Raw genomic sequence first — 23,949 nt, forward strand, 5'->3', positions numbered from 1 at the left:
CACACCACAGCAGTTAAGGAATCAATGCTGCTTTAAAAACAACGTTCTATGCTACACATGCCTCTGTTTCTCCATGGAGTGCAAATTTCTTGGGATCTTTAACAAAAAAACCATTCAAGCTGTTCTGTCACTGCCTCCTTTGTAAGGCATTAGATCAAGACTCAGAAAACTCAAGTTCAATTCATAGTGTCCCAACATTTCTTTCAAGACCTCAAGTACGGTCACTTAGGTGATGGATCTCCTGCTCCCCAATGTATAAAACAGAGCTGATGCTATTTCTGTCCCTCAAAAGGCTTCTGTGAACAAACATTTAAAGTTGTCAAGTGTGCCTGTAAGAAGCTAATGGGTCCTGCATATATGCCATGTAAAAAATTTCCCAGTTAACACATTGCATCATTTTTTTCCACCACCACAAGTGCCAAACAAGCTACCACAGACTAATTATATACCCCAGGATATACTTCCACAGCTGCTGAAACGAGTTTCAGGTTAGGGCTGTAGGCAGGTCCCAGCCTTTCCCTATGCTCTGTGCTCTCTTAAGCCTGATCCCTAAGGGAGCTGGTTCATGGAGCTAAACTAGAATTCTGTTGACAGACAGTCAATACCAGTTCAGTGTGCAAACCAGCCCATGGAGGCTCAGATGAGCTTCAGCAGCAGGGCACAGGACATGACTACCCCACACAGCAGGGGATACAGAGCTGTTGTTGTTGGCAAGAACAGAGCTGTTGAGCTGGCTTTACCACAACCACCCCCTCACTAGTGTTTAGCACTGTAAACAGAGCTTCCAACACGCTGTGGCTCAAGCAATCAGTTAAAAACAACTCAGCTTTTTAATACTTACCATTACATCCCAATCAACTATATTTAAAATCACCATAGATTCTTAAAACTACCAACACCAATCAAGATGGACTTTTCTTAAAACATTACAGCTGCTTCCCTTAAAATGTAACTATACTAACATGAAGAGGACTGAGCCTACAACAGACTTTGTGCTTTACCACAATCGCTCCAGATGCTCACTGCCACCTCAAAGGTTCTGCATTCAGTCTTGACCAACACCAACAGGAATACAAGCTACTACTGTGTAGTAACTTGAGTGCCTTCACAGATCAATGATAGTCACATAACAGCAAAACTACTTTTGGGAAGTAACTGCAAAGTGTTATATATGCAGTCTATAACTCCCTTAATATGGGTTAACTCAGCTTCAGCAGCCCGTATCAGCATGAGATGTGGTGGCAGAGCTGGGGTAAGTCTTACCTGGATACTATGCTGGAGCCATTGTAGAGGTCACTGGCATATGACAGCGTTGCCAGGGGTCGGACAGAGTTGTAGCGTGTGAATTTGGATAGACACTCCTGAAACTCATCCAGCTGGCTTGTGGTTCTGCTGTCATCTAAGGTGAGGCAGGAGCATTGAGGACGACAGAAACAGAGTAAGAAGATAAACTCAACAGCAAACAAACAAATAAAATCAAGATCTCTTAATGTGACACTACATCTGTTTGTTATTGGGGAAGGATTCTTGGTCAAAACCAGATTCTCTCACCTCTGGCATTCCCTGAAGGCAGCATGATTTTTTTTTTTTTTTTTTTTTGTCCTTCCACTGCAATGCTGGGTGAGCCTAATGTGCTGAGAATCTGCCTAGAGATCACAAATACAGCTTTCCTGGTAAGCTCATTTATTTTATGTAAATTCAGAGCCCATGGGCCATGTAGACTATTAACAAAAAACCTTTAAGCATACCAAAACACACTGTGAAGAACAAATCTAGTTTTCTATGGAGGCAGAAGTATATTCTTTACCCTGTACTTCTGTTACAATATGCCTACATTTGGTGTCAATTACATTCAAAACACTTTCAGTATAAAAAAAAGTTGTATTTTTACCCCAAATCCAACAAAGCTAAAGGAGAGTTGTTTCAGGGCTGGAAAAGGAAGACAAGCATGAAACCAGAAGACTGTACAGTAAGTTTTGTGTAAGTTTTATGACCTTCAGCAGACAAGGTGAAATTGAGCCACATTGAATAATGATAATAAATATTCTGTGGGAATGGAACAGGTTCCTACTGAAGTTAAAACTAAATTGCAGTGTAGACAGTTGAAAGTTATTCTCCAATTCCTCTTATGTCCCAGCTTTTCTTGGCATGAACAGAATTTTACTGAAACCATTTTAGAATGTAGTATTTCCTAAATAAGGAAAAATTCCTTACTTACAGTGATGCTACATGGGCAAGCCAGGATTCTTAACACCATCGTCCATCTGCAGCTAAACATTACACAGAGCCTTCAGGCTTTGGTAATAACCCCCAGAACCTGCAGCAATTCTTCCTTTCCTCCTCTAATGCTCCCACCTTTGCTTTGTCTTTTTGTACCTGTGCACTGTGAGGGAACAGTGGCTCTTGCAGCTCTAATACACAGCACCTCAGTTTACAGGTACTGCACACCTTGTCCCTTGTCAAACCATGGCATCCTCTGCAGCAGCAGAGAAGCCACAAGCATGATTTGCTCACACAGCCAGGATCAAATTCCACCAGCAGGTTAAGCAGTTATCTTTACCCCTTTCCTTATCAGTAGCATAAGGAAACTACAAACTCCACATATTAGTCCACTTATCAGAAAGTTCTGGAAATACTGAGGTGAAAAAGGAAGAGGTTGATCTATAGAAGCAAAATACAGCTGTGATTTCTTGTGGGTAAACAGGAGAGTCAGCTTTCTGCATCCTGATAATTCTTTCTCATCAGAAATCATCATCTTGGTCTACACTTTTAAGGCATTTTCAAGTGCCCCTTCTATGCTATATCACATTTGATTGTATAAAGGAACAAAGAAGGCTAGTAATTAGCATGTTTAAGGGTACTAGATTATACATTACTCACATCAGATGGATCAAAAGGGGCAAAATGAACAAAGTGCTGCTCCAAATTAAAATCATCAGCACCTGACCACTACAGGAAATAGCTTGAAAAGAAGCACATCTACATCAGTCAGTGTTTTTCAAAGAGTGGTCCTTTCATAGATGCTATGACAGGAACAAATAGCCACTGCTCTTCCATTTCCCTCATTTTGAGATCAAGCACAGTCGTCCTATGATTTATTCTGTATCTGTGCCTGGAAAACCGTATGTTATTTCTCAAGACATTTTCCCTGTCAAAGTGCAAGGCCATTTCATAATTAGAGTTATAATATATCTAGAACAGTCATAGGAACTTCTTGCAAAAAGCTCTAAATCCACATTAAAACCCATTTAAAATGTGTCAAAAAAAAGAAAACTTAATCAAGTGTCACAGGTTATTCTTTATTTAGGAAAAACCTGCACTTGCAAATCCTCCGCTCTTGGTGCACCTGACACATGAATACAAAAACCCAGTTCCACTGCATTCATATTTATAGTTCCAATTATGAAGAAAGATGCCTTCTACAAGGGAATGCTGGGAAGAGCTCCATTTGTTATTCTTGGTTAATAAGGATTGTTTTAACATAAACACAAGTTATGCATCACTGAGAAAGCACTGCATGAAAGCACCTCGGTGTGATCTGGGGAGTACTGTGTCCTGCCTGCTCACACCCCCCCAGCTTCTCCCACCTTCCAGCTACTGAAACACCCTCTCGACCTGCTGCTTCTCTTGTTAAAAATGTTTTGCTGTGCGTGACGAGAACTGAGTCAGTCACTGCTCTGAAGTAGGTGGAAGATGTAGACATACCTAAGAGTGTCCCCAAAATACATTGCAGCCTTAAATATTAAAGCTTTTTTTTAAAATAAAAGTTAAGCTTGGGGGTTTAACTTATTTTCAAGTGGATACAACTTAAAAGCTAAATTCAGGGAGAACAAGCAGGGGTTTCTACTCCAGTTCTCTTGCTGTTCTGTGTCCTGGGAAGTCAGTGCTTGCCTTCCATGGTTACAAACACTGTGTCTGGCTCTGTAGCCATCAGTGTAAGAAAAATATGGACCTGCTTGAACAGGTCCAGAAGAGGCCATGAAGATGCAGAGGTATCTGAGCTCCCTGATCTATGAGTACAGGCAGAGAGAGTTGAGGTTGTTCAGCCTGGAGAAGATAAGGCTCCCACAAGACCTTATTGTGGCCCTTTAGTACTTAAAGTTGGCCTATAGGAAAGCTGAGGAGGAACTTTTTATTAGGGACTGTAGGGATGAGGGGTAACAGTTTTAAACTGAAAGGAAGTAGGTTTAAAGATCTTTTTCCTCATATCTAATGTGAGGGTGGTGAGACACTGGCACACGCTGCCCAGGGAAGTTGTGGATGCCCCATCCCTAGAAGTGTTCAATGCCAAGTTGGATGGGGCTTTGAGCAACCTGCTCTAGTGGGAGGTGTCCCTGCCCCTGGCCAACAGGGTTGAAACTAGATGATCTTTAAGGTGCTTTCCAACCCAAACCTTTTGATTTTAACAAACAAGAGATGCTCTGCCACAGCAACCTCTGCCTGGTTCCCTCTTGTCTCTAGGAGGTTTCTCCCATCTCCTGAGGGCTAGATGCTCCCTATTCCTTGCTGCAGTGTGTCACTCTTCACATGAGCTGTGGCTCACAGCTTGGTGCTGCAAATCTATTGCCTGCCACAGCCCACTGCCTGAAACTGCTCCCAAAGCTGGTTTCTTCTCCAGAGGGTCTGCAGAACAACCCTCCTCACCCACAAGACATAGTCACGTGACCCCTTCATTTCTTAAGAGAATCTTGTCACATAATTAAGAACCATCCATCCACTAGGTAACAATTACTCTAGCTGCTGTCATGCTGTTACTCAATTACAAATGAGGCAACTTAGGCAATTGTGAAAACAGCTTCTAATGCTACAAAACAAGCCTTAAACCTAAGGGGTGCCCCATGGGACAACAGCGCTGCTGCACACTCAGCTTTTATACTCCAACTCATTTGTTAACCATGACTCAGTCCAGAAACATAAAGCATAACCTCCAAGTGTCCTATGCACACTAAATGCAGGGGAATTTATCAATTTATGTTTATACCTCTGTAATATTTCAATAGCAATGTTTTTTACTACTGTGTTTATAGCACACCTGGTAGAAAGACAACACAACCATTGCTTTCATACATTTGCATCTTCAGAGCCAGCATCACTGAAGTTGTTTGTGGGTTACGCCCTTCACAGTACAGGATTATAAAGTAATACATGTGCCTCTCCAAAGGATTATATTTTCTAAACTTAGCAGTTTCAAAGACTGGTCAAGGGAAGAAAAATGGGATGATCTGAACAACACAAATACGTACAGCGACTTTCCCACACAAGGAAGAAGTGAAAGCTGCTCTCTCCAAAGCAAGTCTTTCCTGAGGACTTTAGAGGCAACTGATGTCAGAAGTTGAAACACCATGCCAGAGGTACTCACCCGAGACACGTGTCATCCTGGTGGAAAAATAGCACTGCTCTAGGTCCTCAAAATGGGCTGTGAGCCGCTTGCGTCGGGAGGCTAGCGTGCTGTTATACCACGGCTGCTTTTTGGTCTGAGTGGAAGAGAGAACATGGCAGAAAGGTAAAGCCAGGCCTAGGTTTCATTTCAGCAAATTTCACCCAATTATAAACAATTTATACATCATATGTGAAGTGTTAGAAGTGCAAAATGACAATAAGTGATGAACTTGCTACTGTCAATTACTCTTAGGGTCTTGTGTTGCACCCTGTAACTTGATCAACATGAAAAGTTGTTTTTGGGCAGCTCATGTTTCCTAAACCTTTGCAAAATGTATTGATCCCAGCCTCACACCTAGGACAGACAGCAGCAATCCTTGGGCAATCATGTTGCCTTTATACAGATGGACAGCAGAAGCCAAAGACACCAGGCTTCCAGCCTCACAAACCAAACAGACTGTACAACAAATACTTCCTAGATCCCTGGCAGACAGCTCGTTTAAAAAGCGTTTAAAGAGTTAGTTACTGAATTATTTCTTTTGAAACAACTCAGTAACTCTGTAAAGCTAAGCAAATAAGGATAGAAGCCAAACACACCATAAAGTTTAAAGGTTAATTGAAAAGGAATCCATGAAACTCATGATTAAAGCCACTTCCCTACCTACCTGAGCAGCAAGAACTAGAAGCAAAGGATTGAGACCATGTAAATAAGCTCTCCTCCTGAAGAAAACCAGAAAATGGAGTACCTTGTATTCTACTTACTAGTAAAGAGAGGGAACAAAATTCTTCTACTACAACAGAAGCATGAAGAACATCTTGCTTTAGTTTGTATTTAAGAAGTCTCACATCACATACTCAAAGTCCACAGGGAAATTTTAGAAGATTTGAGAAGCAGCAAGCTCCCTAAGACAACATCCCTAACCACCTACAATGCCCGTAATGCCACTCAGTGACACTGACAAAACCCACTCCCCCTCAATCCACACAGGGGAATAGGCTGCCCTCACTACAACCATCAAGCAAACCAACGAGAACAAACAAACTTTACACCCCACTTGGATTTGGCTTATACCTGTATGATCCAACATTTAAGGGAAAAAGCAAACCCCAAGCAACAGAACCTCCAGATGCCACTTCCCTGGTTATACCCAGACATCGTGACTCACACTTGCACATTGACAGCACCTATGGCCTACACAGCTTGTTTCATCTCAAAAGCAACTCCAACCTCAACAAACAACTAGAATTCTGTGAAACACTTATACACCAACACCTTTTAACTACAATTTTCTAAAATTTCACCCGCTTTAGGAAATGTTGAAGAGAACACTTCCAAAGCATTTTTCTGTTAATTCTGTGCATCAGCCTACAAGGCCTACAGCTTCTCTCAGCACATCTGGAGTGATTTGGGCTCAAGACAACTTCAAGTGTTGAAGAGCAATCACTTCAGCCTCCAATTAAGATGAGCTGCCTGCAACATGAAGAGCAATATAACCCAAGTCCAAGTCTGATCTTCCAGATGAGCCCAGCCCACATCGAGATGGAATCAATCATGAGAAGCATTTGCCTGCTGTGTAGTGACCTTCTAGGTCTCCAGAGAAAGATGCCCCCCTAGCAGGTTTCAGGCTGGCACATGGTGACCCAGCTCTGCTTGGGATCAATCTGCATTAATTCATCTTCATCAAATCCTCCCCAGCTAAGCATTTTAAACTGCTCATGTTTTACCAAAACATTTATTCACTTTCCATGAATTCAGCTCCTTGGCTACTTGTTAAGCAGTACTGGGAACCAGGAGGAAGAAAATTTAAGTGAAAAGAAAACATACCCAAGCAATTTTTATTCAGCTACTATGGTTGTTCTGGTCAAGAACATTAGGTTCAGACTGCTCTGTTATCAAGTGATTTTACTGTCTGAACTTCATCAAGTGCTCTAAAGAGTCCTCTAACAATGGTGGAAAAGCTTCAGAGCTACACACAAGCTCCTTATTTCTAGCTGAAAAGAAAGGTACTGCCACTAAATACTACCTGTAGAATTCCCCAGGGCCTACATGACTTGCCCACTATCTACTTCTGAAGCTCAGCTTATGAGAGAGAACCATCCTGTGCCTCTGTGGTGTATAAACTCTTCCCGAAGAACACGTTCATGAGCCACGCACAAAGTGATTACAGAGAGAGCTCTGTGGGCCATCCTAGCACAGCTTCTTACTGCCAGCAGTGCCCAGTCTATGACTTTTGCAATGACTAACAATTAGGAAAAAAGCACAGCTGAATTTTTCTTCTTAAAACTATTTTTATGGTAAAGTCTTACTGAAATTAAGACTACCTTTGAATGAAGTGTTTCATTTCAAGACCTTTCAACTCCTCATCCAAACACAGTTTAATCTGAAAATTTGTATTAGACAGTACAGATCTTGCACTCTTGTCGACAAAAAAAAGATTATTCTCACACAAATGAGGCTGTCATACGGAACGAACAGGAAGTCTAGGTTGTTTTGTGCACTTACCAGCAACAGAGCTATATGCTTTTTGTCTTTGACACAGAAATAAAAGGACTACAAATTGTGCCAGTGGAGAACAAACACACTGTACCAGATCAGAGTCCTGAACATAAAATCTCCACCCACATTTCACTTGCCCTCTGGAAGTGAGGGAGAGTTCTTTGTTCAAGCAAAAAACCTCCCAAGACCACAGTAGCAGGAACAAGCATTTTCCCCACAGACAAATAAATGGAATTTTCTAATCACCAATTAGCTATAGAGCTGCAAACCCCCCAACCTGCATGCACACATACATCAGCCCAAGATTCAGATGTTTTTCTTTACATAAGCTACTCCATCAAATACGATCCAAGAGCACTTCAACCTGCTAATTTACCAGTTTGATATTGCTGTGTGCCAGATGGTCCACCACAAGAGAGCACCAAAGGCATGAGCTAGCACGTAACAAACAGTCTGTCCATCCAAATCAGAACTTTAACCTTTTTGAAACTGAGAGGTGGGTATTGGTGTCATCCTCCCAGCCCAGCTGACCCGCTCTGAGCTGTGGGACAATGGCAGTGCTGTTTGGGACTTGGGAGGCCCTGCAGATCACCCAGTCTGGAGGCTGCCTGCCAAATGGCTTCACCATATATGCAACCTGTTACCCTCTATGGCAATTTATAATATAGTTTACAAGGCCCTAAACAAGGACAGCTACAAACCAGTTCTGTGTTTGGAGAATGAATGTTTCTTCAACACTCAAGCTTAATCCAAAGCTATTTAAATCAATGCAAAGGGTCAGGATTTACCTCCCTTCCAAAATGCTGATCACTTGGAAGAAGAGGTGACTGACAAAAAATATGCCCTCTTCCCTAGAAGTCAGCTTTGGGAATAAGTCAGGTGTCTAAATATATTACACCAGATTTCTTTGATGGCATCAGCACGGACACTCACAATCACGCACAGTCATTCCTGCAGTTATAGTCTTGGTTCCAGTTTGCCCAGATAACCAGGTAAATGCAATTGCAAGACTCAAGTTGGCCAGTCCCCTGGAGGTGGATGGAGCTGTGCTTAATCTCTGCCCAGCCTCCACACGGACTCTCCCACCCCTGCTGTGCACAGCCAGACGTATTGCCTTACCTGAGAACTGCCGCTGAAGCCTGGAGGCTGGCTATACTCCGTGGAGTCAATAATACTACTGCAAAACCAAAAGAAATAGTCTGCTTAAATCACTGTACAACCATCCTTTGTCATTTTTAACTTGTGCTACTCCCCCTTTTACATCCTGCAGCATATTTGCCTTTGAAATTCGTTTTACAGACAGGGAACACAAGGTTATTTTTTTGTCTGAGGGTTTGGGAAGGATCTTTTTCTCCTCAATACAGGGATCTCCTAGAGCAGTATGCTGTCACACACAATTATGTGTAGTGTAATCTAATAATTTCTAATTAGAATGCTGAAGCATATCTTTTGTATGAAATACGCAGGATAAGACATTCTGAAAATAACTGTTACCATAGGGTTTCAGTTCCTTTCATAAAGAAAGGTAGATGTTTAAATGCTGTGGCATTTGAAATAACACTGTGAAGAGAAAAGCTACAGAAACCAGCTTAAGACAGACACTAATATTGCAGACATCTCTGAAGACACAAAACAGACAGAAGTAGTGAAGTACAGAAAAACTAATTTTTTTTATAGCCAGGATTACTATTATTCAAAAATATAATACCATATATAGCTCCATAGTATCTACAATGACACAACAGACCTCAAATCACTGTTTTTAAAACATACCACACATATACAAGCAAGATATAACTTTCAAAACTGCAAAAGGATCTACTGATATAAGCAGAAAACAGGTGGTTCACTGTTCTTGCATATATGGGCAAAATATTTAACCATGACAATAAGACAGAGCCAGATAACACACATTTATTACTCAATTTTAAAATACTTTTAGGACAAGTAAAGCTTAGCACACAAGAACACCTGTTTATTAATTATGGAGTAGACATTTACAAGCATCAGCAGGATTTGTTTCTAAAAAAAATCTGTATAATTCACCTGCTTCTGCTGTGTCACTTGGCTTGGACAGAAACTGTCTGGGTTTGTCATTCTCAGCCTTACTTACAAGGTAACCTTAGATTCAAGCATTGCTTGGGGAAGCTGAAGATTTCACTAAAAAGCTACTACAACACTACTCTAGGTCCTGGTTTTGTAAAATACAATTGTACCTATTGATGTTTATGTAACAGCTTCCAGGACTGACACACAGGTTTTACATTCTTGGTCATAAAACAAGTGCTTTAGCTGAAAAGTCAGTCAGGGTGCCTGTAAGTCTAGAAGGATGAAAGAGTGGTACTAGTGCAAAAATATTTCTCGGAATGTTTTAAAGCTCCCCTGGAGGTGGAAAGAAGTAGAAACAGAAGATGAGAGATGATTTCAGCGTCTTATTAGTGGTTAACTCATAAGATGAGATTGATTTGGCTTCTGTTACAGCCATGAGAAAAGCTGCAAACCAAGAAAATCTAAGGGATAAAAATCATTATTTGCTGTGAGCTATTGCAAGGGAGAAAACAGAACTGTTTCAGGCATGGTTGGGGACAACGAACTTTAAATTAGAACGTGGCCACATGAAATAATGAAACACGTACAGCAGATCCTGCCAGGAACAGCACGAGCAAGACGCTCGGCTGGAAAGTGATGAAAAGTCCTCTGCTCTGAGACAGGTACAGTGGCAATTAACAGCAAAACACACAGACTTAGAGCGTCTGGTCTCGTTTTGCTGCAGGTTGTCTGGTGATGTAAAGCCTTCAAGAGTGCAGACATCTCCCTAACCAGAATACAAATTCAAAGTCATTTCTGTACACTGCCTGTAGCTGAGTTCACTAGCATATGCTTGAAAAATAGGACATAAATTAGAAAATTACCAAAGTTACTCTGAATTCTTTTTAGAAAGCCATAACATCAGGTTCAATTAGGAACTTCAGCTATGCTAACACAACACATTTAAAAACAACAACAAAAAGGCAGCAAGCTGCAGACTATGAATCCCATTTGTTATACCCTTAGGGGGGTGGGAGGGGGCAATTAGAACAAATGGAGGAGAGGGGGATCAGGATTTCAATAACTGAACCAGAGTTACCAGGCAACTCATTTTTAGATCAGAACCTTCCCCCAGAAACTCCTGTTACAGTGATGGTTTGTTATTGCTGTTGCTGCCTGAATATGCAGTCACGGAGAAGTTGCTTATTTGTATCTCCCGTTTACTCCATTTACTGGTAGCAAAAATAGCATGTGTGCCTGTAGAGAAAAACCCTACACAGAACTATTTGTTCCGTCCCCTTATTCTTCCCCTCTTGTTCTCTATTAGTTTACAAGCCCAGCAATCTGCAACACTGGAAAAAAGAGCTGTGCTATTACCCAATTTAATATTTCATCAGACCCAGTACAGGCACAAGAAAACACATCTTTCTTGAGGCCAAGAATGTATGGAACATGATAAACATACTTCGTTTTAACTAACGAATTTATAAAGGCAGATGGGGTGGAGGCATAGTAATTTCACATTTTGAAGATGTTAAGAGTGTGGAGTGAAAAAAGCTACCAACAATGAAAAGAAACAGAATTAATGAAGCAAGCTTGTGATTTAGAGGAAGTAGATGAATAAGGGCAAGTCACTAGAGACCAGATAAAACCAAATTCCAAAGAACTCTATTTTCTTCAACTTAAAATTCAAAGGCTAAAGAGATTTTCTTCACCTCAGCACAGATCTATGATAACCTTGTACTATTTATAAGACACATTAGCAAAATTTTATACAATTATATTTCATTAGCAGGGTGTTAAGCATGTTAACAAGTCATTCCAATTTAAATATACCATTTTAATTCACTGGTAAGTTCAAAAGCCTCTGCAAGTTTAATAACATTTTTAACATGGAAGTGAAACCACCTCAAACTATATTTGTATTGCATTCTTAGTGGTTCACAGCATCTCTGAAATGCACTGTGGAGATTAAGCATTTCAGTTAGATATGAAAAAAAATCAGTATATTTTAAAGCTCCTACTAGTTGTTCTGTAGCATTCTTTCCAAGGAGGAATCAAACTTACAGTTTGAGATACTCTCCAAAACCTACATCTAACATTAAGAAAATTAATTTCATGTGGCAGACCATTTTTGGTGATTCAAACCAATTCAATTACTTAAATTACACAAAACAGGGTGAGGACAGAAGTTCCAAGAGTCTGGCAGCAGACGCCTGTTCAGACACTTCCTTCATGTACTAATTCTCTTTGACAGCTCAAGACAACTTCTTCACACAGGAATGTCATTGAGAAAAGGGGTCTTCTCAAGCCAAGGGAAAAACACAATCCCACATACCCTACAAAACCCCTAAATATCCTATTATATCACACTCCTGGCATGTTGTGCCAGAGGAAAATTACAGAAGCTAAAGGCACATCCAAGATAGAACCAGATAAGTGTGAGAAGATGGGCAAGAAAGAGCCCACAGTCTATGCATCTGCCAGGGTCTAACCCACTGTCATCTCCCAGAAGATCTCGCATGAAACACGTCAGTCCAAAGTCACTAAAAGGCTACTTGTGGTAGGAAGACTCTCTGGCTTAGTTATTCCAGCTTTCAACAGATAAAAAATTCTTTGAGCTTTTTTAGGAGTTTGGCTTCAGTAATAGAGATACATTTCTACTCCTAAGTACAGTCTTCTGTTAAAAAAATGAAGGGTTTCTTAGCCTGAAGGCATTCACCATGTAACAAATTCAGGCCACTGAGTGCTCAAGTTCTCCCCAAGCAGCAGTACCATGAAGCAAACAGCAAGCAATCCAATAGCTGATAACCAGAAAATTAGCAGAACCTGACAGGAATCTCATCAGCTTCACAACACTGCTTCTTGGCAAAACAGCAATAACCCATGTTAAAAAATGCACTTGCACCCAAAAAAAAAAAATCAAACAAGCAGTGAAGAATGGAATTTGTTTCCATCCATCTTGGCGATATTCCTGTGTTTTCCTTCATGGCGAACCAGAGCTTCCTAAAAATGAGAAATTCTAGTCTTGGCACCCAGAAAAAGGATCTTGGTAAGAAATCCCAGCCAGTATTGCTAGTCTTCTTACCAGAGCACTATCTAAATCTCTGTAGGGAACAAAATACCATCATTTTTTCTTTCTTATTTTTGGGCTAGTAGGTTTAGAGCTGCTCCTTGCAGGAAAAAGTACCAGTCCAACTTTAAAACAGTTTAGGGACCTCTACTATTAAGATGCAGGAGAGATGATTTTTTAACAACAAAACTTGGCCCTGTGAAATCAGAACTTTCTTACAACCAAAAATCATGGCTATAGAGAAGTAGAGCACTTCAGACCCTGGCACATGCGACTTGGACACAAGAACATCTGCAATTTTATCATCAAGAAACCAGACTACACAGTATTCCAGACTAATCTACACTAAAGTTTTGTTATTAGAAAGGCGTTTCTTTAAATCAAAACAGACATCTGATAAGCACTATCAATGGGCTGTATATTTTAAATTTTCAGCCCATGAGTCCACACCTCTAGCTATTCACATGGAGCAGGGAAGCCAGAGGACACCAGTATTGTACACAACTAAGACCTTTCAATGCCAGGCAAAACTGTATACCATTCAGAAAAGGTAGAATTTAACAGTAATGTTTCATACCATAGCAAAGACTTATGACTCAAGTTCACTAATCCATCCACGTTGAAAACTAGCAGCTTTCCACACCATCTGGCCTAGGGCAGACTTTTCATTCAAGCAGACTCAGATGGCCTCTTCTTCACTGCTTTGCTCACAAAGTTTACACCAATCAAAAACAGAGAATATCGTACAGCACCCAAAACTAATTCTGCCTGTGTTTTGGGCATGGCAAGGAGAGGACTAGCAAGTACAGCACAAAATGTACAAATCCAAATTGAGCTGTGAGCTCCATACCTGTGTGAAGGCGAGGGAGCCTCAAACTGGGGCACAGTGCTGTCCTCGCTGACTGGGGAGTACAAGCCACTCATCTCCTGGAACACAAAGTCACATTACAGCAAAACTGACAAAGCATGAAGAGTAGGCACCATCTAATATATGATGCTCACAAAGTAATTTTTTTCTATTTCCAAGCAGTTAATGAACTGTATTGACACATTTATTTGATTGCCACCTAGAAATCTTTACTATACTGGAAGAAACACTGATTCTTTGGGTTCTTTTTCAGTTATCCCAACTGCATTTCAGAAATCCTACAAGTGTAGTACTTTTTGCCCAAAGAGGCAGTTCTGCAGTTTATACTCCAAAAATCAATACATTTTGCTACCATCCAATTCTCTCTAACCCAGCACCTCCCTTAAACATGGCAAAACAAGCTGTAACTGCATTTTTGAAATCTGTGAAAGCTTAACTAATAACCTTTGCAGACAGATAGTAATGCTGGAGATGGGTCATGGCAAGAACAGCCATGAAATAGAACAAAGGTGGTGTTGTGCTCCAGACTTAAAAAGAGGATCTATCAGTCTTCTGTGGGGCAAGTGCACAAGAGAAAAACTTTGTCCATAAACTTGGCTTTGTCATAGCCAGACTAAACCACTGCTGTGTACCCAGCATGAGACTGTACCTTTCATCTGTTTGAGAAATGGAAGCTATGCAGGATGCTGCTGCTCATTAGTTAGGGGGGGCAAAGTGTTCTAGGGCAACATTACTGGTGTTTTTCAAATTCCCACTAGGTGCCCATTAGTTGTTAGGTAGAAAGCAGGATATTTGTGACAAGAGAGATCCCAGGCTTTAGAGGTCACAGCTAAGGTCACTATCACACATCAGATCCGTACCTCAGCTGCAGTCCACTGAAGTGCCTGATTAAAGAGCAGAAAAACAGGTAACCAGATATTCTTGGCGGGATCCCGCAGCTTTGGGAATAGCTTCTCCTAGACCTGAAGGCCTATTTTACCAGTCTCAAGGAAACATGCTAATATATATTTGCCAAGGGCTGAGAAACATTTAGGGAAATAGGTTTGAAATGCTGTTATCTGACAAGTTACAATTTGCGTAGCTAACAGCTGAAGGGAAGCTCCTGCAGTTGTCAGTTCTATTTGTATTTTGATAATTCATCAGCATGCAGATGAATTGGAAGTGAAGAAATCTAAAAGGCTTCTGGGCAGTGGCTGGGAGCTCATGCCGACTGCTTGAGACAAGAAAGAGAAGCAGACCTGCAAATTGATTCCCAGGAAGCTTCAAGGGAAAACTATTCTGAGACATGGCAGTCTGACACATTCCTAAAATACCAGTTTCCAACTCCAAAATAAAAACACTAGAATGATCAGAGAAAATGACCAAGGAGGAACCTAAGCACTCACTAAGGCCAGAAAGATTGAGCTGATAGGCTTACAAATACTTGAGATGCTTGCTAAGAATTATTCTCCAAGAGATCCCCATCATTAAGGAATTAAGATAATTATAGCAGGAGGTAGCAGATTGCATCTGTCTCAACATGCAGCAGGAGCTGGTTCTGCTCATATCCAGTCTCTGCATCACAGCTCTCTTATGGAAAGGTGTCGTGGGCTACACAAGATGTATGCTAAAAATTAAACAGCCTGTGCAAATAGCCAGAACACAGCAACAAACAAAAACCCTAAAGTTATGATCAATATGCTGGCAGTTGACTCCCAGCAATTACTCTTAAGATACTTACTACCAACACAAAGAAATTGAAAGATATGATTATCTAAGAGCTACATCTCAGCAAAGCCCCCTCTTCCCAACCTGCAGCTTGCACACATCAACTAAATGATCAAATTAAAGAGCATCATCTGTGCATTTTCCCATTACTGACTCAAATGTCATAAATATAGCAGTAGTCCCACAGAAGCAGACAGCTTGATGAAAATGAAAAATTGTTGGTGTCAGAACAATGTCTGGGCACCTCACCTCTACTCGTTTAATATCTTCCTCCAGAACACTTAGCTCCTTCTGGATCTGCTCCAGTTGCTGTGGATAAGAGAAAAGGAAAAATCGAAATCAGTCTGCACTGCACCATCAGGATAAATTATGATCTTTTCAGAGAAGAACCTGAACTACTTTAACTGGCATGCTAAAGACTTCAAAAGTCACTAGGCATGAAGTTCATATGCATAGATTATGCACACAAACCAGATTCAAGACCATGTTATTATCATGAAATAGCAGAGAACAAGAGCATAAGGTACTCTGATATCAAAATGAGATTCCCATGATTCAGAGTGATACTGTCATGCTCCTCTAACATCTTTCAGGCAAGGTATTGCCTGGTATTTATAACTGGCTTATGAACACCAAACAATTACAAGAACACCATGAAAGACGGTGATTATTTCACTCTTCAATAAAATACAAAATCTTTTGATACAAAGTATTTTGTATACTTCCCCTCCTAGTAGTTATCCTGCCATTTGCCAGTTTAAACTTACCAAGAAATTTTTTGCATTGGGAAAAGACAAGAAAAAAAATCACCTATTATAACCACAGAGAGATCTGCTCTTGGCACCAAGAAAGTGCCACATGGTATTTCTTTCAAAGGTGTGATGCTACTCGCCTTGGATTACACCATAAACCCCAGTCAACTGGAGTGCCATCCCTGAAAGTCAGGAAGAGGACTTCCCCTATAACCAGCCAACATCTCTTTTCCCTTCTTTGTGTCACACATGCTAATTTTCAGGTTTTTCAATTGCTTCTCAGACATCAACCTGGCTTCAAATATCTCTAGCAACTGTGAAGTCACAGACTTGACAACTGTTTACCCCTAAGCAAGAGCATCATCTTTTTCCCAGCCCCGATTCCCACCTTCACTCAGCAGACATGCCCCATCAGACATGTCCCACCCACAGAGCCTGTACCCAGCCTTGCAAGACTCAAGCACATGAAATTTTTCATCGAGAGCTCCAGTAAAAAAAAAAAAGTCTACAGGCAAATAGCGCTGTGGCCTGTGACCAAAAGCTGTTACCAAGTTGGCAAGTCCACTGCAAGCTTACTGAGCATAACACATTCTCTAAAGGCCAGACCAAACTTTGGTCTTTCAATTTACAGGGGAATATCCAATGCCCAAATCTAAAAGTTACTAGTGCAGCAAGACATACTACTTTTAGTATGACATTCTCGAGAACATTGGGCAAACTACTCCAAAAGGCTTATTTACTAGAGTGCTTAAGATTGATCCTTTAAGTGGCAAAAGTTTTGCTTAAACAGAAACACACTCACCACTTAAGCCCCCACTATTGATCAGCATTCCAAATATCAGCATGCTCTGCATTAGGTAACCCACCATTTTAATTTACTTTTTCAGCATTAAAAAAAAAGCTTATGTCCCTGAGAGCAGGCATCCTGGTTTGAGTTAGACTAGAACTAATTCTGTTCAGCGATTTCATTTTTCAGCTCAGTTTAAGTTAACAGCAGATTTTCACAGGCAGTGTCTACTTCTAGCAGTAATAACACTCCACATTTAGAGTTACTACCAAGGGTTGGTGTGTGCAGAAAGGCTCTTGCTTCTACTTGCTGCTGTGCAGAAAAAGGTCACTGCTAAACCTTGTGTACCTGGAGATACAGCAAGTAAAAGGTCACACCTGCAGGAAGGAGTGGCCAGGACAGGTGACCCCAAACTGACCAACAGGGGATTCTATTCCATGTATACCATATTTAGTATGAAGCTGAGGCATCACCAGGGTCAAGCTTCTTCAAAGGCCAGCATCTGAGGAGGACTCTCTCCATTCTGTCTTCAACCTTGATCCATGTGTTTCTGGATCCAGCTCCCATCTGCCTCAAAGTCCAGCCTGGGACTTCCCCAGTGCCTGCTTACTCCACAGTGGTGACAGTCACATAACTGCCATTGGTTGGGTTTGATATTTATCTATTTGTATGTATTCCATTTTATTGTTATTTTCAAAGCTGTTTTAGTTTTCTTTTCCAACCCCTAAGTCTCTCCCTTATTTCCTTTAAAGGGGGAGAGGGGTTAATAGAGTGACAGTCACTTGTCTGGTGGCTGACTCAGCCCTAACCCTTGACAACTGAAGAAGAAAGGACTGCTGGGTCCACACCTATTTCTAACATGGCTTCTTCCTTGAAACAGGATGACATTGTATTTATATCCTAATATCTCTACTCTAAAGTTCCAGTCTATATTTAATTTGAGTCACAGACAGCACAAGTTTAATGGCTTAAAACTAGACTGCCACAGATAATTTACAAACCACTATAGCATAACAGATAACTCCATTTTCACTTGCAAAACCTACAGCAAGAATAGCAGGTGGTGCTGTAGCTCCAAGATTAGTGGTAAAGTTAAGTGACACTTGCACAGCATGGGTCCTGCCTGTACTCAACGCTAGCAGACAAATACCATTAGTCCCCTACTTTCATAAAGCCCAAGTTAAAAACACTTAGAAGTTCCAAAATTACAGCAAAGGAAAAAAGCTATTCTACAATGTACTGGCTTTCAGCCAAACTGGACTACTGAAAAATAACTGACAGTTGTTGCTACCACAAACATGAGACCTTTTTATAGGAACAAGAGCAGAGACCTTTGTTTCCCAGCTTTTATTAACTATTGCACAGCACCAGAAGTATATGACTTGGGACTTCATTTACAAATTCTTCCTTCTAGTTACGTATGGCAAGCAATTTGAAACTATTATAAGCTTACTTAACAGTAGCACATCTAAAAACTAGGCAAATACGTTTCATGCTTATTTTAAGAAGAGTTTTCTTATACCATCAACACCAAATGAGCTACTAATGCCCACATTGAGAGGCTTGAGGTTTTGTTTTTTGAAGGTTGGCTCAAGTGTTTCATGGTTTAGCTTTAATCTATTAAGGACCTTGAATCAGTCCACATTCCTTCCAATTAAACTTTGAGACATAAGACTACTGATTTATAATTGCCAGCCACTGAGGGACATTTAAGGAAAGCAAAATGAATTACAGTTACAGCCCTTACAGTAGATCCAGATTTATGGACACTTAATTTGATTTTCACTATGTTGGGCACAGAAGACAAGTCAAGTCTTGTCTCAACGATGGGCAGAATCATGCCTGTCAAGCTTGAGATTAAATCAGCAAGAACACTTAAGATGAACATGGAAATATATGCTGAAATAGAAGCACATACTATAAATTCTCCTCTCAGACACCGATGCTTTCCCAGAACTGGAAAGGCCAATGTGGACAAGGAGAAGGATTCAACTGAGCCATTAAACCTCATAAATTCAACTCCACTGAATTAACTACAATGAGTAGAGGTTTATAACATTCTGGTCCCACATTACATACAGACAAAAGAAATTACCTCAAAATAGCCCATGTTTCTTACAAACTCGGGAAAAAGAATTTCAGACATTCAAGTTGCACCACCACAATAGGAAACACAGGCTCTGATATCATTCTTTTTAGGACCTTTCAGGCCCAGATACCTTTCACTCCCACAACATAAACCCTGCAAAACCCCCTAGTTTGAGTCTGAAGCTATCCTAAACACACAAAGAGTCATCCAAAGACAACTCTCAGCCCTGGACTGTGCGAATGAAGGGAAATCCCCTGGTTAGAGTTGCTCAGAGACACTCTACCATACTACTGAATTGCCACATAAGACTTTTGAATGGATATTTAAATTTGAACTTACACAATGCTAAACATCAGCTCACAGTCAGTTTGATTTCAGCTGGCTATCTACTAATAAGCATAGCTGGGCACAGAACTGAGGTTTCACCCTTGGGCTTCCTGTTTACCCTGGACTCAGGGCCCCTCAGGAGACAATGACTTCATCCTTTGTGTTTGTACAGCACAGACAACAAGCAGTCCTGACTAGGTCTCCTGGTGCCAGTTCTAAATGTTTGCAAAAACCTAAAATATCAGCAGATCCTCCCAGTGCCACAGAGAGCCTACAAAGCAACACTCTAGAAGGGTGTATGACTTCATACACTTTTAACAGTTGTTTAATTCCAGAAAGAGCAAAAGCAAAGATAATTTCCACAGAAATACTGTGAAATTACCACAGTATTCCACCAAGCAGCTTAAACAGAGCATCTAGATTCCCACAAGTCATGTTATGTTCATTCACACACCTTCAGTGCCCCAACCCAAACCCCTCCAGCACTCACTACAGTACGGCTCACACTGCAGATCAAGACAAACGAGACTATTACCAACAGGAGCATCTTTTTTCCCCTAGACACACAGTGATCACACCAACCAGGACAGGGTAAAAAGGATCACCTGTCTAGCTGAGGACAGGTCAGGTAGTCTCTGCAGATAATCCCTTCATTCCATCACACAACCTCATCCATCCACCATGACTTCTTCCTACTTTGTTTTCTTCCATCAACTACTGTTCTAACAAACTGGAGTATAAACTGAAGTATCAACAGCTGAATCTATCCTAAAGGCATCCAGTGAAATCAATTACTTCCCACAGAACTCAATACCTCAACATCTCCTCTACAGCAAATGAGATGGATTTATCTCTCTGGAAACTAGTTGGAAGCCTTGTCTGCCTCTGGGTTTTCCTTCCAGTATCACTTTGGATACAGGGCTTGGTATAATATACAGAGCAAGTATGGCATCTTCAGATTTTAGAGAGACTTTTAGCCTTTTAAATTAATTTGAAATATCACTTTTTTTTGATGTAACACTTCACTGTTATGAAGTCTTTGCACAAGTGGAAAAAAGTGCAAGTTATCTTTTGGTATGAAGACATGAGCACTTGAGTCTCTACAAGTTACTTTCACTGGTGAAACATGGCAGCCAAGTCTTTTAAACACACAGGCAGCCCACCTGTAACAATCTATAAAGATCATTTCTTCTCTCTGATCAATACTTCCTCCAAATGGTAAATGTTTCCTTTTAACTGGGGAAGAGCTAACAGAAAGGGCTGAGAACATCATCTTGGATGAGTTGTTTAACACACAGAGATCCTACCAGTAGGTAGAAGGAGATGCCTGGCTGATCAAAAATAGGTTTTCTATTTTGGATTTTCCTGCTCTCCCATTTAAATCATGCAGTTTGAGCTGTAGGAGTAATGCTTTGTGGGCTTACTGACAGGGTCCAATAGAAAAGTGTCACAAGAGTATCTAGGGCAGGCAACAAAGCTGTCTGAACATTCAGATTAGAGTTCAATACATCACTGTACATGCTGCTTAACTCCTAGTACTGGGTTGCCCCCTCTTTCTTTGGAAAGACTTCACCAGTAAGGAGAATCTGCTATTATACACTGATGTTTATATGATAGCCTCTAGCTGGCTGCTCACACATTAGTTGTATCCTTGGCTTAGTTTCACTGCAGTCAGAGCTCACATCTCTCATTCACTAGCTTAGAAATGCAAATAGATTTAAAATACCAGTTATTTAAATGCAGTGAATAGGAAAGAGATTACTATAGCTATAAATTCACCTCAGGAGTTCCTGGAATGTAATCAAGACTATATGACAACATAAGAGCATGACTGATTTCTGGTTCTGTCACCTCCTCTTGCTTACTCATTAGTTCATCCATGTGTGTACGCACAGAACAATAAGACTTGACAGATGAAGTGATTAACACAAGGTAATGACATCCCTGGAGAATTCATGCTTATAATTCCCTGCAATTATCCCACAATAACTAATAACTCTACTTATTTTTAGTCTTTAACATGCTCACAATACAGAGTAAGTGAAGACAGCTGGATAGATAGATGCATTTTAGGCTGAAAAGAGCAACAACGATTCTGAAATGCTGAGCAGGAGCTCAGTGCCACAACCTGAGGCAAGTCAGGATTACTGCTCTGTCCCAGGATGTTTACCAGCTAAAGGCAGCCCCTATGCATTAGCAGACACGAAAGAGGTCTTGCTTGTTACATATGAGAGACTTAATGTAACATTATTAGAAACAAAACATCCACAGAACATAAAAACAAGTGACAGTTGCCAAGAGAAACACGGATGCATCTAGGGAGTATCACATGTATGCTGTAGAACTTGATTTGTGAGACTGATGATTAAGCTCAGTATCCTTGTTCAGTAAGCAGTACCAGTGCCACTACACAGAAATAGCAAACACTGCCCATCAGGTAGCCAGGCTAGCCATGCTTTAGGTCTAATTATATATAGGGTATATACAGTGGTGTCTAACTTCAATTGGTAACATTCAAATCCTGATGAATTACTAAGGCTTCTTTTTAAAGTGATAAACATCAAACGGGAAAATTTTGTACTGACTGATATTATCAGCAATAAGGACAAACTTGCAATAATATTTATGCAACACAGCTAGCAGCACTAAGTCTCCAGCATGAAAATATGAGTTTTAAGAAGTCACAGGTGCTTGCATTTGATTTCCCTTGAAAACAAGAATAAAAAAACTTAAGTATTTCATTATTAAACTTGACCTTCCAGACACCTTGGATCTTTGATTTCAAGACTGTTGGATAAAAATTAAAATGGAGAGTGTGCATTCAATTTAAGTGTGCACACATTTGGAAAGGCACAAAGTCATGCTATGTTTGCCTTGGAGACAATCAACTGTTGTGAATGATCGATACATTTCTTCCCTCCGAAATTATCTGTTACTTTGTTGAAAGTATTTTCAAGCTTTAGCCATTTGGTTTTGATCATTTTCAAAGAAAGAATTTTTTTTTTTTTTCTTTCCCTATTACTACTGCCAAGGATTTGGTTTTTTTGCCACATTGCCATAGGTCAAAAAGGAAATGAATAAGCTTGAAAGAAAAAGGACTTGCGAATACCTTTGTGCAAAAAAACATGCAGTAAATTTCAGCTTGAAAGATCAATGTTTTGGAAAGTTATGAACACATCAAAACAGGATTTCTAATAGAAACTTCTGCAGGTGCTGAACCTCACATTTATCTTCTACAGAAATTATGAAAGTGCAAGAAAGAGGCATTTGTCAGAATACTTCACTACAGCAATATTATGAGTTCTTGAGCCCATAAAGATGAGGGTTTTTTTTCTGGATACAAAGCCCCTTCAGTAAGCTCAGAAGTCACCCTTTGATGAAGGCAGGATTAAAAAAACCATGAAACTTATGAGTGAGGTAAGGATGGTTACAGGCAGTTAACCATGTGCTCTGAACACTTTATGAAACACTACATAGGCACACTATTAGTTAATTCAGGTATTGGCTTAGAAAGTACCTGGTTTGTATATAGAGTACAGTACATAATAATTATTGTTTATTGCACAATTTTGTTAACAAGTTTGAAAGAGGCATATTAAAACCAAAGTTACCAGGCAATATTACATTTCTTGAAACATTTAAGTCAAGAATTTGAAACAAACACTTATCATACATAAAATAGTTTTTCTGTATATGAAGAACTTAGTGTTGCAGCTGTGGCTTACTGAGTGAAATTACAATTACTTTGCAGTCATCTTTACTAGAACCAGGTATGGATTAGCAACAGGAAAAAGCAGTGCTCCTCCACAAAATAAATCCTGCTTATATGACTTAAAGCTATCACAATACATTGCAGAAGTTTCCAGGGTCCACTTAAGTCCCTTGAGTTCCATCCTCATTTCTGAAACAGTCACCTATTGCAGCAGCAAAAGAAACCACAGTAAACTCTGAAGCTCTGATAACCACCTTCTGCTGTACTGCACATGGCTACCTAACCCTCCCCTCTCAGCCTCCAAACTGGCACCTGGGGCTTCCTGCCATCTGGATGCACCCTCAGCAAGTTTGCTGAGGATAGAGGATACAAAACAGAGTGGCTGACACTAGAAGGCCGTGCTGCCATTCAGCGAGACCTGGACAGGCTGGAGAGCTGGGCAAAGGGGAACCTCCTGAAGTTCAAAAAGGGCAAATGCAGAGTCCTGCACCTGGGGAGGAACAACCCCCTGCAGCAGTACAGGTTAGTGGCTGACCTGCTGGAAAGCAGCTCCACAGAGAACAATGTGGGAGTCCTGGTGGACAACAAATTAACCACAAGCCATCAATGTGCCCTCATGGCCAAGAAGGGGTCCCAAGATGCTGAAATGCTGGGGTTTGAACCCCAAGCCCCGAATTAAGGTTGATATATGGGTGATTCCCACAGCCCTTCATACAGAGGTGGTGAGTTT

The 23,949-nt window shown here is 40.6% G+C and overlaps 1 protein-coding gene across 1 annotated transcript in view; it reads right to left on the minus strand.

Annotated features, from left to right (window-relative positions):
* Nucleotides 1–1,263: 1,263 nt before the first annotated feature.
* Nucleotides 1,264–23,949, minus strand: part of LOC103771009 (E3 ubiquitin-protein ligase RFWD2-like) — a gene marked incomplete at both ends in the record, with an annotated part of 38,179 nt that continues 15,493 nt past the window's right edge. Inside the window, 5 exons of the mRNA XM_008938292.1 lie at nucleotides 1,264–1,399; nucleotides 5,360–5,474; nucleotides 8,996–9,053; nucleotides 13,828–13,904; nucleotides 15,802–15,861. Of these exons, the coding sequence (XP_008936540.1) occupies nucleotides 1,264–1,399; nucleotides 5,360–5,474; nucleotides 8,996–9,053; nucleotides 13,828–13,904; nucleotides 15,802–15,861 (446 nt within the window). The remainder of the gene's footprint in view (nucleotides 1,400–5,359; nucleotides 5,475–8,995; nucleotides 9,054–13,827; nucleotides 13,905–15,801; nucleotides 15,862–23,949) is intronic.

The sequence above is a fragment of the Merops nubicus genome, unplaced genomic scaffold (genome assembly GCF_000691845.1).
Source record: "Merops nubicus isolate BGI_N331 unplaced genomic scaffold, ASM69184v1 scaffold8784, whole genome shotgun sequence".
NCBI classification, from domain to species: Eukaryota; Metazoa; Chordata; class Aves; order Coraciiformes; family Meropidae; genus Merops; species Merops nubicus.